The sequence below is a fragment of the Heteronotia binoei genome, chromosome 15 (genome assembly GCF_032191835.1).
Source record: "Heteronotia binoei isolate CCM8104 ecotype False Entrance Well chromosome 15, APGP_CSIRO_Hbin_v1, whole genome shotgun sequence".
NCBI lineage: Eukaryota > Metazoa > Chordata > Lepidosauria > Squamata > Gekkonidae > Heteronotia > Heteronotia binoei.
The window spans coordinates 50,647,405-50,663,659 of record NC_083237.1 but is presented as its reverse complement, the minus strand read 5'-3'; the positions used below and the strand labels follow the sequence as shown (position 1 = coordinate 50,663,659).

General features: G+C 47.3%; 1 protein-coding gene across 1 annotated transcript in view; it reads right to left on the bottom strand.

Annotated features, from left to right (window-relative positions):
- Positions 1–1,789: 1,789 nt before the first annotated feature.
- Positions 1,790–16,255, bottom strand: part of SKAP1 (src kinase associated phosphoprotein 1) — a 458,105-nt gene continuing 443,639 nt past the window's right edge. Inside the window, exons 11-12 of the mRNA XM_060255237.1 lie at positions 4,950–5,058; positions 1,790–2,180 (exon numbers count right to left, since the gene is read on the bottom strand). Of these exons, the coding sequence (XP_060111220.1) occupies positions 4,957–5,058 (102 nt within the window). The 3' untranslated portion in view covers positions 1,790–2,180; positions 4,950–4,956. The remainder of the gene's footprint in view (positions 2,181–4,949; positions 5,059–16,255) is intronic.

Genomic DNA, 16,255 nt, shown 5'->3' with positions numbered 1-16,255 from the left:
AGATCCAGGTGTTTGCAGGGAATGAGTGACATGCTCTCCCCCAAGATGTGGTGTTAGGAAATGGGCTCACTGTGAGCTATGCCTCCCCACAGGCCCAGAGCATGTGCTTAGTGCAAATCCTCAGCCTTGGGACAGAAAAACTAAACACATGTAACAATGAGGAAGCAATACAAAGTTTGTTTGTTGTATTGAGATCATTTGTACAAACATTTGTACTACTACAGCCAGCGTCCACACGTGGAACAGAAGGGCTCCCCAGGCAGAGGGTATGAATTTCAGGACAGTTTGAGCCTTGGCACCTCCTTTTTTGGAAAACAGACCCTGGTTAGTAAATGCTTAAAATGGTGCATTGCACTGAATGGTTACAACAGAGGCAAACCAAATCTGGCTTTCATTAGCTTCAGTGTTTTGGAACCAAAAGACAGGATCGTAAGAAAAATGAATTATTCATGAAAACACTAAACAGGTGTACTTTAAGTTGTATGGATTTTTCATTAGAAGGTGCTGAAGAACTTGTGATGGACACAGTTAGCTGCTGGCCACCCACCATGAATGGCGATGAATTGGGAAGGAGGTGTGTTAGTGAAACCTCCTGCCAGCTCCATGGGAATCTTTCAAGCATTTGGCAGATAACAGTACATGACTCATCTGCAAAGGTCAAGCCTGCCATTCACAAGTTGTGCAGGCCTGTTTTGCAGGGAACTGGCTCTATTGGCCACATTCTGATCCTAACCTTGGGGCGGGGCTGTGGCTCAGTGGCAGAGCCTCTGCTTTGCATGCTGAAAGTCCCAGGTTCAATCCCCAGCATCTCCAGCAAAAAGGATCAGTAGAAGATGATGTGAAAGGCATCTGCTTGAGACCTTGGAATATAAGGCAGCTTCATGTGCTCATGTGTTCTAATATGCCCAGGATAGCATGTAGGGTTCTCCCCGCATCCATTTTATCCTCACAACAACCCTGTGACGTAGGTCAGACCATGACAGGCTGACCCAAGGTAATCTGACGAGTTTCACAGCGGACAAGGATTTGAACCTTGGTCTCCCCAGGCTTAATCCAACAAGCTAACTCACTGTGCCAGTGGATGCTTGTATGGCTATTAACATTTATCTTATAATGCACTCCTGTCTCCAGTTTGGTATAGTGGTTAAGAGCGGTGGACTCTAATCTGGAGAAGTGAGTTTGATTCCCCACCTTCTCCTATACATGAAGTCAGTTGGGTGACCTTGGGTCAGTCTGTGTTACATAAGGCTGGCAGGGAGGGAAGGGCGAGCCTCGCACAACTCTCAACTCTCTCAACTCCACTTTACCTCATAGGCTGCCTGTTGTGGGGAGGGGAAGGGAGGGAGATTGTAACCCTCTCCAAGACTCCTTTGGGTAGCGAAGGGTGGGGTATAAAACCAACTCTCCTCCTCCATTAATTGATGAGGCAGCAACAAATAAAATAACATTTATTTAATTTGGTCCTGAAACCTAAGCATTGCTGGCCACTAAATTTTGTTTGAAAGCTAGGGAAGCCTTTTCTTTCTGGCCTCTGTTCACATCCACCAAGATACTTGGGAACTCAGCTGCCTTTCAATGATCTTTCACCCTTATACAGTACTGATTATATTCATACCTAACGGTACTGAGGATCATACCGGAATCTCTTCAGCTTGGATTGTCATCTTTTATTTGGGTAACTACTTTATTCTAACAACTGCACTAGATGTAATGAGCCTCGGCTAAAAGCGATACTATTTGGATGGTCTGACTTTAAAAAACCTTTAGCACAATAAACAATTTGCAATCATGAGAACAACGAAAGTGTTTATTCTGGAGTCTCATCAAACTCATTGATTCCTTTTGAATGTTCTGGGGAAAAGAATTTCCTAAATACTACACACTTGGCAATTCCAACCACTTTAGGCAATAGCAAATTTCCAGATGAAGAGCATGGGCTGGATGAAACTGGACAGAGGAAGTGGAAAAGCAACATTTGGGACGTACATCTCAGTGTGAAGAGGACTAAAAGGAATGAGAGAAAGGGTACTGCTTTTGTAAGATTCCTGGTGTGGGCTAAGAAGCATACGCACGTCTCCTGGTGTGCATGTGTGTCTTAGGAGTAGCAAAGAGGCTTCTGGGAAGCAGATCTGTTAGGTCAGCAAAACAGAGCGATGGGAAGAGATGGGACCCCCGGGGATCTAAGAATGAACAACAACAAAAAAGATGAATTCTATTTACATGGGAGGAAATATGATAAACAGGCGATGGTTACTAGATACTGCCCTTTACTCTTCTCCGTGCTGCGTGGTCTAAAGAGGCAAGAGTTATTGACAGCCCAACAAGTAGGCTTGGAGGGAGATGCTGCATTGAAAGACTAAGGGTGCCTCAGCCTCAATACTAGGCTCCACTGCATTGAGGCCCCGTTGCAAACATGTACTGAGTCTTGTCAATTTTGGTTCAGAAAGATCCCTAAGCCCCCCACCTTGCTTTTCCATCAGGAAGGAGGATTAAAGATCTGAGAAGGACTGAGTGGCATGTTTTCTGTAGGGAAGGGGCCCTGCTGCACCCTGCTTGTGATGAATGCAACAGTGGCGGTCAGCTTTTTTGAACAAGGGAGCCACAAGTTACGTACCAGGGATGGGATCACACACATAGGGCACTGCTTATCCTAGTTGACTGAAGTAGGGAGCAACTAGGAGTACAGGCCTGGGATCTGCAGTGTGTGCAAGTTCACAGGCCCAGATGTCCCCCATCTCTCTGCTCCTTGGATCACTCGATGCCTTCATGTCCAAAGCTGTCTGCCCTTTCAACAAAGTGGCCCTTTCAAACCACAGTGGCTGATTATCATCCACAGCTCCTAACTCTTTAACTGCTGCCTCAACCAGTTATTCCTCCTTCTCCCTCCCACCCACCTTATAAATATGCCCCCTCCCTCCTGGGAAACGAGTAAGAGTCCAGCAGCACCTTAAAGACTAGCAACATTTGTGGTAGGGTATGAACTTTCGTGAGTCACTCACAAAGTCTCATACCCTGCCACAAATTTTGTTAGTTTTGAAGGTGTTGCTGGACTCTTGCTCTTTTTGACGGCTACAGACAAACTGCCTGTCTCCATCTGCCTCCTGGGAGGTTTGAACTTGCTTGGATTTTGTTCTGTTCTGATCTCAGAATTCACTTCTGTGCCTCTCCATTCTTTCTCCCAGTGCAGGGCACTTCCTGACTCCCTTCAGCAGACTGGAGAGGCCAGAAGATGGAGCCAGAGACAATATTCCTCCTGGTTTAGCCCAGGCGGATGGGGGGAATTTCAACCACAGAGACTCTGCTGTGCCTTTGTGCCAGACCCTTCAACGGTGCAGCTGCTTGTCTCACTCCTGTATCATTCCTAGAGTTTTCTGCTGTTTCACGTGAGCTGTTTCACCCACACCACTTATTTTCATTGACTGGGCTCACATATCTTATAACATGCGATGAATAATAAAGCTCAGAGCATGCATAAAACGCTTCCCCTTCACCATTACTCAGAAGCATTCTTGGCACATTTAGGCTAAGGGACCTAGTTTTCCAGACAAAAGGCAGGGCTGTGGAGCACATGTCATCCTTGGTACTCAAAATGTATACAATCCCCTTTGTAGTTCCTTGGAGGTTTTTAAACAGAGGCTAGATGGCCATCTGACAACAATGAGGATCCTGTGAATTTAGGGGGAGGTATTTGTGAGTTTCCTGCATTGTGCAGGGGTTGGACTAGATGACCCTGGAGGTCCCTTTCAACTCTATGATTCTATTATTCTAGTTGCAGTTCTAGTAGTGCTGAATTAAAGCCGGATGAATGTTCCCACAGCCTCCTGTCCCCTGAGTCAACAGAAGCCAGCCCAGGAATCTTAATGACGTTTAAGAGATAGCTAAGATACACATCTTTTATAAGGCCTGATGCTCTTGGAATCAGGAAGACGCAAGCTTTCGGAGTGACACAGATCTCTTCATCAGGCACGCTGACAAGCCCCTGGCTAGATTAAACAATGACAGAATTTGACAAGGGAAGCATCATTGCGCTCTCTCTCTCTCTGGCCTGGACAAAGCCAGATTGGGGGTGGGGGGGTCCCTCTATATTTAGAGATTCAGGAATCTCAAACATCACGTTAAACACAGAACAGGCAAGCAACTGCTGAGCCTCCTCCTCTCCCTCGCTGCCAGATTTCCACTCTTTTAGGGCTTCATGTCCTCCTTTTGGATTGTCTGTTGTATTAACAGCGTTCTTTATCATAGAAACAGCACCACCTCCTGGTGGTTAGGAACAGAAGAGCACAATGTGCTTCAATCCCCTTAAAGTGCTCTTGAATTGACTCCAATTCATCCCTGAAGGGAGACTTGCCAGCTGATGCATAAACTGGCTCTAGCAAGATACTAAACTGCAGAGGAAGGAGATTTCAAGGTCTGTGTCACAGCATGGTGGGGATGCAGGGGGCAAGACTCCTCCTGTAGGTCTGAGCATCCCACTGTGTATTGCTATGCAGTCTTACCATAGGGTTGCCAGCTCTGGGTTGGGAAATACCTGGAGATTTGGGGAGTGAAGCCTGGAGAAGGCAGGGTTTGGGGAGGGGAGGGGCGTTAACAGGGTGCAATGCCCTAGAATTCCCCTTCCAAAGCAGCCATTTTCTCCAGGGCATCTGATCTCTATAGTCTGGAGAGCAACAGTAATACCAGGAGATCTCCAGGTCCCAGCTGGAGGCTGGTGACCCTATCTTACTAGGAGGCAGCTAAGCGAAAGCAGACAAAGCTGAGCCATGACACACCCAAATGACAAGCGCAGCACAGGCCCCACTGGAACAAACACAAGCTCTATGGGAGCATGGAAGAAGGCTTACTCAGGAGAACTTTCTCATGGGAGGCCATCGTACCCTAAATCATCCCCTCCCAAAAGCACTGCCTTCTTACCACCTCACCCCCACCTTGAAACAAGTCTTCGGTTCTACCTGTTGCTCATACGTCTTCCACATCGTAGGCTGGCATGAGGTATTCCTTTGGGACAATCCCCACCACGCTGTTCAGCTCTCCGACCCACCAGCCGTACATGTTGTATTCCTGGAAACGAAGCAAGGGATGGCATTGAGTGGAATGACTAGGTGGGGAGGGGAGAAAGATGGAAGGGAAGAGGCTGAAGGGAAGGCCTTCAGGTGCAAAGCAGGAAAGTCCTCCTGACTCTGCCACAGACCATTCCCGTGCAATTCTGGGCACGTTTCCATCCCTTAGCGAACCTTTCCTCTCACTGGCTCCCCTAAGAGAATGTCAGTCTTTTTATTCTGTTTCCAAATCTTCCTTAATGCACCAAAAATACTGCTGAGCCTCAGTCCCAACATGTGCGATGTGGGGATAGTCATGGTGACTAACCTGGCTGGGTTTTCATACAGATTACTGCGATAATGTCGTCGGAGTGCTGTGCAAATGCTAAGTATTGTTTTAGGCCTTTTTTTGCAAGTGTCATTTAAGAATGACAACGGCCCCGCTGGACCAGCAAAACCCAGCTTATTTCTACCACATGGGCGGATAAAGAAGCCTCTGAAGCGATCGAGGGGCACGATCCGCTGTTTGCAGAGCTGTGCATGCAGGAGGAAATCACCATGGGGCACAATGTGGCCTGTGCAGTCCCCTCCCCTTGCACTATTACTGGGAACAGGAGCCGCCTCTGCAGCCCTGGCACAGTAATGGAACTGAACATCTCCATGTGCATCATGCAAAGTGCCAGCGCCATTCTCATTCTGGGTATCTCATTGGATGAGTTGCGGTATTTTTGTGTGTGTGTGCGTGCGCGTGCGCTCGCTGGCCTGGAATCATGATGACTTCTGGCGACCCCTAGTGGGGCTAGGACGTTTTTCAGAGAGGGGGCTTGTACTACCTGCCTCTGCATCCCGACTGCTGATATTCCAAGGGGGTCCCCCATCCAGGTACTTGCCAGAGTCAGCCCTGCTTAGTTTCTGAGATCTGACGAGATTGAGTTTGCCTGGCCTAACCAGGGCCGGGTGGCATCAAAAACAGTTTAATCTGATAACCCAATGAACTAAAACATCAAAGAAAGCAAGGTCATTTTTCTTAGTTTATTCATTGATACCCCAACTTCCGCCCCAGTGGGAACACAAAGTGGCTCACATTGTTCTCCTCTCCTCCATTTTACCCTCACAACAACCCTTTGAGGTAGGCTAGACTGAGAGAGTACAACTGGTTCAAGTGAACTTGTTCCACAGCAGGGTGGAGATTCAAATGCTGGTCTCCCAGATCCTAGTCTGACAGTCTTCTGTATAACACAAGAACAAACGAGTGGCTCTTTCACACACATTACGTGGCTTCTAGAGGTCAAGGAGGAACTTAATGCAAGCCTACTCTCAAGTAAGCATGCTTAGCATTGGGACCTCAATCAGCCTCTGAGTGCTGACCCATAGGTAGGCGACTATTTTCATTGTGTGTGAATCGGGGAAGGAGGGGGGAAAAGGCAGGCATGCAACCTCTTCACCACCACAGAGGTCACCTAGAGACCTAGAGCAGAGAAGGAGAGCACAGGAGCCAGGGGAGCCACCTGAAGAAGGAACAGAGCTAAAGAGGGCAGTGCAGGGTTCCCTGTTAGTTTTATAGCTTTTGTAGGAGCTATATATACTAACCTTGGTGTCAAGGCAAAGAGAGATGCATAATAGTGCAAGCGGTGGTCAGTGATTTATATGGTACATGTGTGTTTCCTTCTCCCAATGATGCCAAAAAATAATTCCCTAACCTTTCCCTATGCTGGTTTTATGGGGATTGTTATTCCCATTTTTTTTTAAAGTCTCCTCCTAGCATGGTCACGTTGTAAAGTGCATACATATGCATTTTATCTTTCTGTGCAAAGAAAATATTAAAAGTTTTAATAAAGATGTGTGTGTATGTGGTATTTGTTCATGTTTGGTAGCTCTCAAACATCTGATGTTTATTCTGTGTGACCCTTACATTAAGCAAATTTGGCCGCCCCTGCACTACAGGGAGAGCCAGTTTGGTGTAGTGGTCAAGTGTGTGGACTCTTATCTGGGAGAACCGGGTTTGATTCCCCACTTGCACCTGCTGGAATGGCCTTGGGTCAGCCATAGCTCTGGCAAAGGTTGTCCTTGAAAAGGCAGCTGCTGTGAGAGTCTTCTCAGACCCACCCACAGGGTGTCTGTTATGGGGGAGGAAGGTAAAGGAGATTGAGATCTGAAACGGCTCTGAGTCTCTGAGATTCGGAGTGGAGGGCGGGATCTAAATCCAATATCTTCATCTTCTTCTACAGTTAAGCAGCAAAAAAGTAGTAACATGCAATACTTGGTTTAAAATACTCACCATGTTTGAACTTATTGATTTATTTAGATGTTTAAACCCTGCTTTTCTCCTCGATGGGGACCCAGAGGAGTGAACTTCATGGTGGGAGCACAGCCGGGGTGCAGGGGGGAGGGGAGGGACTGATTGATTGATTCAATTTATAACCCGCCCTCCCCCGGAGGGCTCAGGGCAGTGTACAACATGCACCAACACATCAATAAATAAAACCAGGGCTTTTTTTGTGTGGCAGGAACTCCTTTGCATATAAGGCAACACCCCTCTGATGTAGCCAATCCTCCAAGAGCTTGCAGGGCTTTTATTACAGGGCCTACAGTAAGCTCTTGGAGGATTGGTTACATCAGGGGTGTGTGGCCTAATATGTGAAGGAATTCCTGCTACAAAAAAAAGCCATGAATAAAACTATTTTAAACAGTAACAATATAAGCAATGAAAAACAGTACAGTGCAACAATACAATACAGTGCAACGCTAAGCTCATCTAGAGGCATCTGATATCTTCCCATAAGAACACCCGCTTTGCATGCAGAAGGTGTAGAGTTCAGTTCTCAGCATTGCCATCTAAAAGGATTCGATGATATGAAAGACCTTCACCCGAGACCCTGGAAAACCACAGCAAGACTAGCCAGACTCAGGGTAAGGCATCTTCCTGAATTCTTACGTGTCAACAATCTCTGACTTGACCATGGCATGAATGAATGCACACACCACGTAAAATGATGCTTTTACCATACTAATGGGAAGGGGCCATGGCTCAGCAGCAGAACATCAGAGGTCCCACTTTCAATGCCCAGCATCTCCAGTTAAAAGCATCAGGTGATGTGAAAGACCTGTACCTGAGAACCCGGAGATCTGCTGCCAGTCTGAATAGACAATACTGATCTTGATGAATCAAATGGCATAGGTTCAATAGAAGTCGTGTGATCTGAAGTACCTTACAACCAATGCTCCCTCTAAGCTGCAGAGTCTTGTGAGCAAAAAATTCTACTTTGTGAGCTATTGGCATTAAAGTTGTGAGCTACTGCCTCAATTAGTGTGCTCTGGAGCCCTATTTTCTGAGCTAAGACAAAAATGTGTGAGCTGGAGGCTAAAAATCTGCCAGCTAGCTCACACTAACTCAGCTTAGAGGGAACACTGCTTACAACATCATTTTCTTGTCTATTTTATCCTCACTGTAACGACCCTGCATTGCTGATAAGGACGCCTGCATTGCTGATAAGTGCTATGGCGTTCCCACTATTATACGTGCTAATTAGAGAAAGCTAGGAATTCATTTGGAACTACTGGACCTGGAAAACTGTACAATACTCATAAGAATGGTCCCTAGAAGAAGGATTTGAGATCCAAAACGGGTTGCAAAGCGGTCCGGTTCTCCGTTGGACCACCTATTTTTAATACTGGACTGAATGTAATTTAGTGGCTTTCAGCCGCATAAGGACAGTAGGAGCATTGAGTAACTTATGAGGTTTTAACTTGGTGACATGTACAGATAATATTCACTTTGTATTTTGGTACTTATTGTTCACAACAAATTAAAATTGCATTTTACAGGGAGAGTTCTTTCTTTTTGTTATGGCTTAGTCTCTCCTCCGTGGTCCCGTTTACATTGTAACTTCCGAGATCTGACAAGATCAGGTTTGCCTGGGCTATCCAGGTGAGGGCAAACCTGGGAAGATCTTACCGATAAGGCCCTCTCTGGTCACCCTGCCCTGAACCTCTTACAAGCAGTGATGCTGACCAGAGCAAGACATGAGCAAGCAGGCAGATTCATATGGGAGAAAGTGGTCCTTCAGCTACAATGGTGTCAGACCACACTTATCCATTAACATTTTTAATTAATTTTTGAAGTAAACTAGTAAATATCAATATTAATATGTGTATACAATTAATTAATCTTATTAAAAACAAGTTATAAACTAGCACTTTAAATACATATAATAAATATCGAGGAAGGACATTAAGTTACATAAATGTAACTAATGCTAACCATTCTCTATTCAAGAAGAGAGGTCAAGATGAGCATCAAGATACAATCAATCAAAAAATACTTATATTATTTTAAAAAATTATGTCATATATATTAATTCCTGCCTAAATATATTCTATACATATTATGCAGGTTACTCCCAAAAAATTACTATTAGGTAATTATCATTAGGTGTGATCCATGACTAGCACAGTAAGAGACATATACCAAGAGGTTTAACCAAGTCAACTACGAAGGGAGGCATTAGATCACACGAAGGGTGAGAGGGATGTCTTTTCCCACTAACACAATGCCCGTAATTGCAGGAGCTTCACGGGGAGGTGGGAAGAGGAGAAAGAAGAAGAGGAGGAAATTGGATTTATCTCCTGCCCTTCCCTCAGAGTAGCTTACAATCTCCTTCCCTTCCTCTTCCCACAACAGACACCCTGTGAGGTAGGTGGGGCTGAGAGAGCTCTGTGAGAACTATGACTGACCCAGGATCACCCAGCAGCTGCATGCGGAGGAATGGGGAATCGAACCACTACCTTTACTGGCTGTCACCACTCTGGTATGGGTCTGTCTGGGAGGGTCCCGAGCACCAACCCAACCCCTTGTCTTCCTTCTTAATAAAGCCTTTTCTTTCTGTGACCAAAGAGGCGTGCAGACTCAGGAAGTTTAACAACAAGAAGTTTATAATAACAATAACAAACAAGTGGGTAATAAAATGTTTAGTGCACAGTGAATATAGAAAATAGTAAAGGTTGGTATAAAGAAATGAAAGCCCTGACACGTCTAACTAGATGTCCCCTTCCTATTATTCCAAAAGGACTTACCCCTCCTTGGTGAGGGACTCCTCTGGCTGCAGCCTGTCTCCAGCTCAGCCTTCCCAAAGAGAACAGTCTCCGCTAGGGTTGCCAGACTCCTGGTGGGACCTGGAGACCTCTTGCTTCTATAACTATCTCCAGCTGGCTCCCTTGGGGAAAATAGCCACTTTGAAGTGGGGACTCTATGGCATTGGACCATGCTGAGGCCCCTCCCCTTTCCAAATCCCACCCTCTCCTGGATTAGGGTTGCCAAGTCCCTCCGCCACAGCAGCAGGGGACTTGTTCCTCATGTGCGCGAAGCCTGGGTTTGATGACATCATCCGGAAGTGACATCATTGCGACAGGGATGTTGTGCCAAGGACACTCTAGGACTCACAATACAACTCTATGGTACCATAGAGTTTTTACCTCAAGTCCTAGAGCATCCCCAGTGTGATATCCCAGGCATAAGGACATCACTTCCGGGTGATGTCATCATGCTGGGGATGGCATGTGCCGATGGGACTCTTCGGGGGCAAGGATCCCCCCCAGCAGTCTGCTCCCTGCCAGTGGGTTGTGGTCCTCCAGGGCGAGGGATTCCCCACCCCTGGCAGGAGCTTGGCAGCCCTAGATTTAATTCCTTGTCATAAAAAGCTTCGACTATTAATTTCCACACATGAAGCTTCTATTAAAGGGGCAGGACATTTTTCTCCAGTCTCGTGGGCAACCCTGTTTGAATCAAGACTCAGCTCTCAGTTTCTCAGCTGAGTCTCTGGAACATTTTAGGAGCAATCCTAAGCACACCTACTCAGGAGGAAGCAGATTTGGGACTGCAGCCTCAAGTCAGGCCAGCTTGCAGATCTAATTCTGTATTTTTGCCAAAGGAGGAAAAGGAAATTTAAAGGGCGGGGCAGTGAGACAGAGCTGTCCAGATAAGTCAGTAAAAAGTCCCAAACTGAATCAGTAAATGAAGTAGGAACAAGTACAATGACAGCATCCCTGCTTTTTACAAGAAAAAAACTTCCTTTTTCTCATCACACAATCTTCAAATTGCAGCTTGAAGGGGGAAGGAAGCATGCAGGAAAAGCTTATATTTCTTCATGATGCTGATTGCATCTAGGCACTTACAGATTTAGCTTTTTGCTACCACTCAAAGAACAGCAGGAAGTTCTGGTGAATGTCTCTCATGCTGCATGTCCAGGTGTGTACAGGTGGAAGCACCTGAAACTGTCAGCCCACTGCCCAGTTCTTGGGGTCTTTGCCCTTTTGTCATGGATAGATTTCTTGCTGGGTAAGAACATAAGAAGAGGCCTACTGGATCAGACCAATGGTCCATTTGGTCCAGCATCCTGCCTCGCACAGTGGGCAACCAGTTCTTTTAGACAGACAACAATAGGACATAGAGGCTGAGGCCTTCCCCCAATGTTGCCTCCTGGCTATGATTCAGAGGCTGACTGCCTCTGAATGTGGAGGTTCGCTTTTGTCACCATGGCTAACAGCCACTGACTGATCTGTCCTCCACAAATCTATTTAATCCCCTTATAAAGCTATAGGCAGAGTAAGATCCAGCTGGGCATAGATGGGACCAAGTTATCCTGCCTTTTCCTCCTTTAATAGCCAAAGTACATAAACAACACAGCCATTTTTCTGAGCATGTGCACAGGGCTTCCTTCTAGATAGAACAAGCTGCCCACAAATTACTGCTAAAACACTGTAAAGAAGAGAAGTGACTCACGAAAGCGCCTACCCTGCCACAAATTTAGTTAATCTTTTAAGGGGCTACTGGACTTTTGCTCTTTTCTACGCTACAGACAGACTAACGCAGCTACCCATCTTGCTAAAAGGTTGTAAGCTTAGAGTACTTCCAGACAGGACTAAGTCTCGGCAGTTCCCGTCGCCTGTTGATCAGGACATCAGCGCTAACCTGCATATTTATTTCCCATTTTTCCTCTCAATGGGGATCCAACATAGCTTATGAGAGCGGCTTATGGCAGCTTAGGCTGAGACAGCTTGCAATTGGCCCAAGGTCACTCAGTGAGCTTCCAGCAGAGAATTAGACTTGGGCCTTCCAGCTCATTGACCCAACGCCACACTGGGTGATCTTCGGCTTATGTGAATGAGTCATTGCAGAGGAACTGCATCTCAGTTCCAGCATGGTGGGTTGGATCCCGAGAGCCAGTATGGTGTCATGGTTAAGTGCACAGACTCTTTGGTTCCCCCCTCCTCCGCATACACCTGCTGATGTGACCTTCAGTCAGTCACAAGTTCTTGCAGAGCTGTTCCTCTCAAATGCCGTTTCTGTCAGAGCTCTCTCAGCCCCACCTACCTCACACGGTGTCTGTTGTGGGGAGGGGAAGGGAAAAGAGCTTGTTAGCTGATCTGAAGGGCAGGGTATAAATCCAGTCTCCTCCTCCTCCTTCTTCCAGCAAGCTTTTTCAATCAATCTCCCCCATTTCTTCTCCCTATAGATCCTGTGATCCCCTGGAAAGCCTTCCTGGGTAGTCCAAGGGGACCCCGTCCTTCCTTTTCCACCAAGAGAAAAGCTGGACAGATCCAACCCTGTTCTTCCCCAAAGGGACGGCTCAGTTCACACGTCCCACTGCAGTTATACCAGCTGAATGCGAGAACACTGCTGTCTGTGCTCTATTGCAGAGTACTCAAGTGATGTGCAAGCATGTGTGAATGAACCTAAAGGCACTGGGGAGAGGTGGAAGAGGGGGAGTGAGCTGTGCCACAATGGACAGATGTTACAACACAAACTGACAGGATAACCCAACTCACCTTCCATGCATTGGGGTGGCCTGAGCGCTATGAGGTATTTTAAAACAATTTCAGCTTTGATGCATTGCTGGGGAGCTGGCGATTGCTCATAATCCAAAAAAAAAAAAAGGAAGAAGAATGGAATGCAAATGAGCACAAGGCGAGCACCATCGGCGCCGGGCGCTTTATTTCCCTGCGCTGTGCCAGAAAGAATTAAAACAACATTAAACTCCCAGCAATAATGTTTAAGCTCTCGTTTCCGAGTGCCAAATTGCACCGCTCTGGATCATACAGATGTTCGTTAATTATGCTAATTTTTATTAAACTATTAAAACCGAGGAAGTTGCACTGGCAGAGCCCCGGCCCGAGGTGAACTCTGCCTTGCGTCTGGAGGTGCCTCCTGCGCCACCTTCTCCAGAGAAGCTGCTGATGCCGGAGGTTTGGGGTGTTTTGCTTAGCAAAGAGGATTTGTTGGGGGAAGCAGGGAGGGGACGATGGAGGGGGCTGGCCTCTTCAGCAGAAAATTCCTTAGCAAATGCCCGATCCTGGGCACATCCAGAGACCCAAGGTCAGACTGACGACTCCGTTGGATGTTGCAGCTGACTGGGGGGGGGATCCTACGCCAGAGGTGGTCAAACTTGCTTAACGTAAGAGCCACATAGAATAAACATCAAATGTCAGGGAGCTGCAAGATATGAACATGTTTGAGAGCCAAAAGACAAGAAGGAAGGAAAGAAGTCAATTTAATGAGGGGAGGGAGCTGGAGGTGGAAAGAAAGCAACTTTAAATTCCTTCTTCAAGCTGCTGACTGGCTTGGTTTAGAGAAATCATTTAAAGAAACAAATTCCTTCTCCAAGCTGGCCAGTGGGGTGGAGGAGGCTTCGAGAGTCACACAACATGTGTGAAAGAGCCACATGTGGCTCCCGAGCCACAGTTTGGCCACTCCTGTCCTATGTAAAGTATGGAGTGCCCTCCCATACTAAAGAAGCCCAGGGCTCTTTTTGCCTCCCCCCCCCCCCCCAAAAAAAGCAAAACAAAACCCAGAGCCTGCAACATCACTCTCACTCAGCTCAGAGTTCATTTTTATCTATCCCACAGAAGAAGAAGAAAAAGATTTTGCCCTGCAACAGCCCAGCAACCATGCTGGCTTATTTTAAAATGTATTTATTTATTTAAAATATTAATAATATGCCTTTCTCTAACAGGATCCCCTGCTGTGTTCTGGACACAGTTCAAGGGGCTGTTTTTGCCCGCTACCCTCCCCCACAAAGTAACTTAGAGGTCAGGTTCTTGCCCGAGTATGTCCTCTGCAATGATTCAGGAGGGATCATTCAGGGTTGAATTAAGCACAACAGGCAAGAGGATTCCAAGAGTGACCTCACTGGGGTTTGGAAGTTCCTTGATGTTTAACAAAAGACCGGGCTTAGATGGCCTCTGGGTTCGGATTAACTTTGCACAGAGACCAGTTTCTATAAGAAACCAACCCAGCATCAGGAAAAGTCTATAAGAACAGAAGAATGCCTCTGCTGGATCAGACTGGTGGTCCATCCAGTCCAGCATCCCATCTCACACGCTGGATGGCCAACAACAGGGCACGGAGGTCGAGGCCTTCATTAGAACATCAGAGGAACCCTTCTTGGATCAGACCAGTGGCCCGTCTAGTCCGACACCCCATCTCACACAGAGGCCAATCAGTTCCTCTGGAGTGCCAACAACCGGGCATAGAGGCTGAGGCCTTTCCCTGACGTTGCCTCCCGGCTCTGAGATTCAGAGCTTGAATGCCTCTGAATGTAGGTAGTAGCCACAGATTGACCTCACCTCCATGAAACTGTCTATGCCTGTGGCCATCATGACATCACGACAGTGCAGTGAACACCTGTCTGCTGAGCCTCAATCTGGAAGTATCCCCTTGGCTCCATGTGACACCCCCAGCCCCGAATGAAGTACATGATCTCCTGCTCGGAAATAGCCACAGTCACATATGAATGCACGGCAAAGTCTGCTTATGGTGATGTCTGAAACATAAGGCACTGGATGCTGTTAACTTCTCCACTGGCGGAACAGGGAGGGTTGAACCCCTTTGATGGCAAAGCCAGTAGATCCACCGATTTCATTGTGATCCTAAATGAGCCAACAAAAAAAATGTAGCCCACAGAGTCAACAGCAAAAAAAACACAAGCATACAGTAGAAATGCAAAGCCTCGATAAATAAAAGCCATGTGGAATGGGGGAGAACTGGGGAAACTGGATGAAAAAGATTGTGAGATCCAGCCGGAGTTGCCAGCCTCCAAGTGGTACCTGGAAAGCTACTGGAAAGACAACAGAATTCCAGGCAACCGAGATCAGTTCCCCCAAGAAAAAATGGCTGCTTTGGATGTTGGACCGTAAAAAAGGCAAAGGTCGTGCAAGCACCAGTCGTTTCCGACTCTGGGGTGACGTTGCATCATGATGTTCTCACGGCAGACTTTTTACAGGTTGGTTTGCCATTGCCTTCCTCAGTCATCTACACTCCCCCCCTCCCAGCAAGCTGGGTACTCATTTGACCGACCTCGGAAGGATGGAAGGCTGAGTCAACCTTGAGTCGGCTTTCTGAACCCAGCTTCCACTGGGATCAAACTCAGGCCATGAGCAGAAAGCTCGGACTGCAGTACTGCAGCTTTACCACTCTGCGCCACGGGGCTCCTATAAAGTCCCCTCCCTAACCCCTGCCTTCCCCCAAGTTCCACCTCCAAACGCCCCCAACCCAGAGCTGGCAACCCTAGATCCAGCTCAAGGAGAAGCGGTTGTGTTCTGAGTCCAGAGACTGGGCCGCAGTCGAAGAGTGAACGGTGGCAGGAATCCGGCATGTGTGTGTGAACTAACGCATGTCGCATTATTTTAAGAATCTGTCATAAGCTCTGAGATGACGCTCTCTCCAATTAAAAAAAGGAAATGCAAAGGCTATCAAAATTAAAACTAAAAAAAGAAATTCTTTACCCCCAGGCTCCTAGATTCTGTGTCAGCAACAAATCCACAACAGCTGTGTGCTGCAAAACTGGCCAGGGGGAGCGTGTGTGTGTGTGTGGGGGGGACTTTCTGCAAAGGGGTTATGTGCAGATCCAGACCCAGAGGAGTCCGAGTCACCAGCGTCCACCACCAGTGAAGGGGAAAAACGACATCTACAACGATGAGGAAGGACATCTTGTCCAAACCCCCAAACTGGCTGCTGACAAGCGACCCGGGGAAGATTTCCTGGCTGCCTCCTCCTCGCAGGCTTCCCTGCGGCTGTTTGCCTTGCTGCTCTCGCCAGCGTCGCGGGTGTCCTTTGCGTGCCTCCTGTCTCAATGTCTGCGCTCTCTCTAGCGTGCCGGGAGAAAATGCCTTCGCAAGCAGCTAGCGGCAGGGGGCTGGGGGGGGGGGGGGGGAGCCAGCAGCAG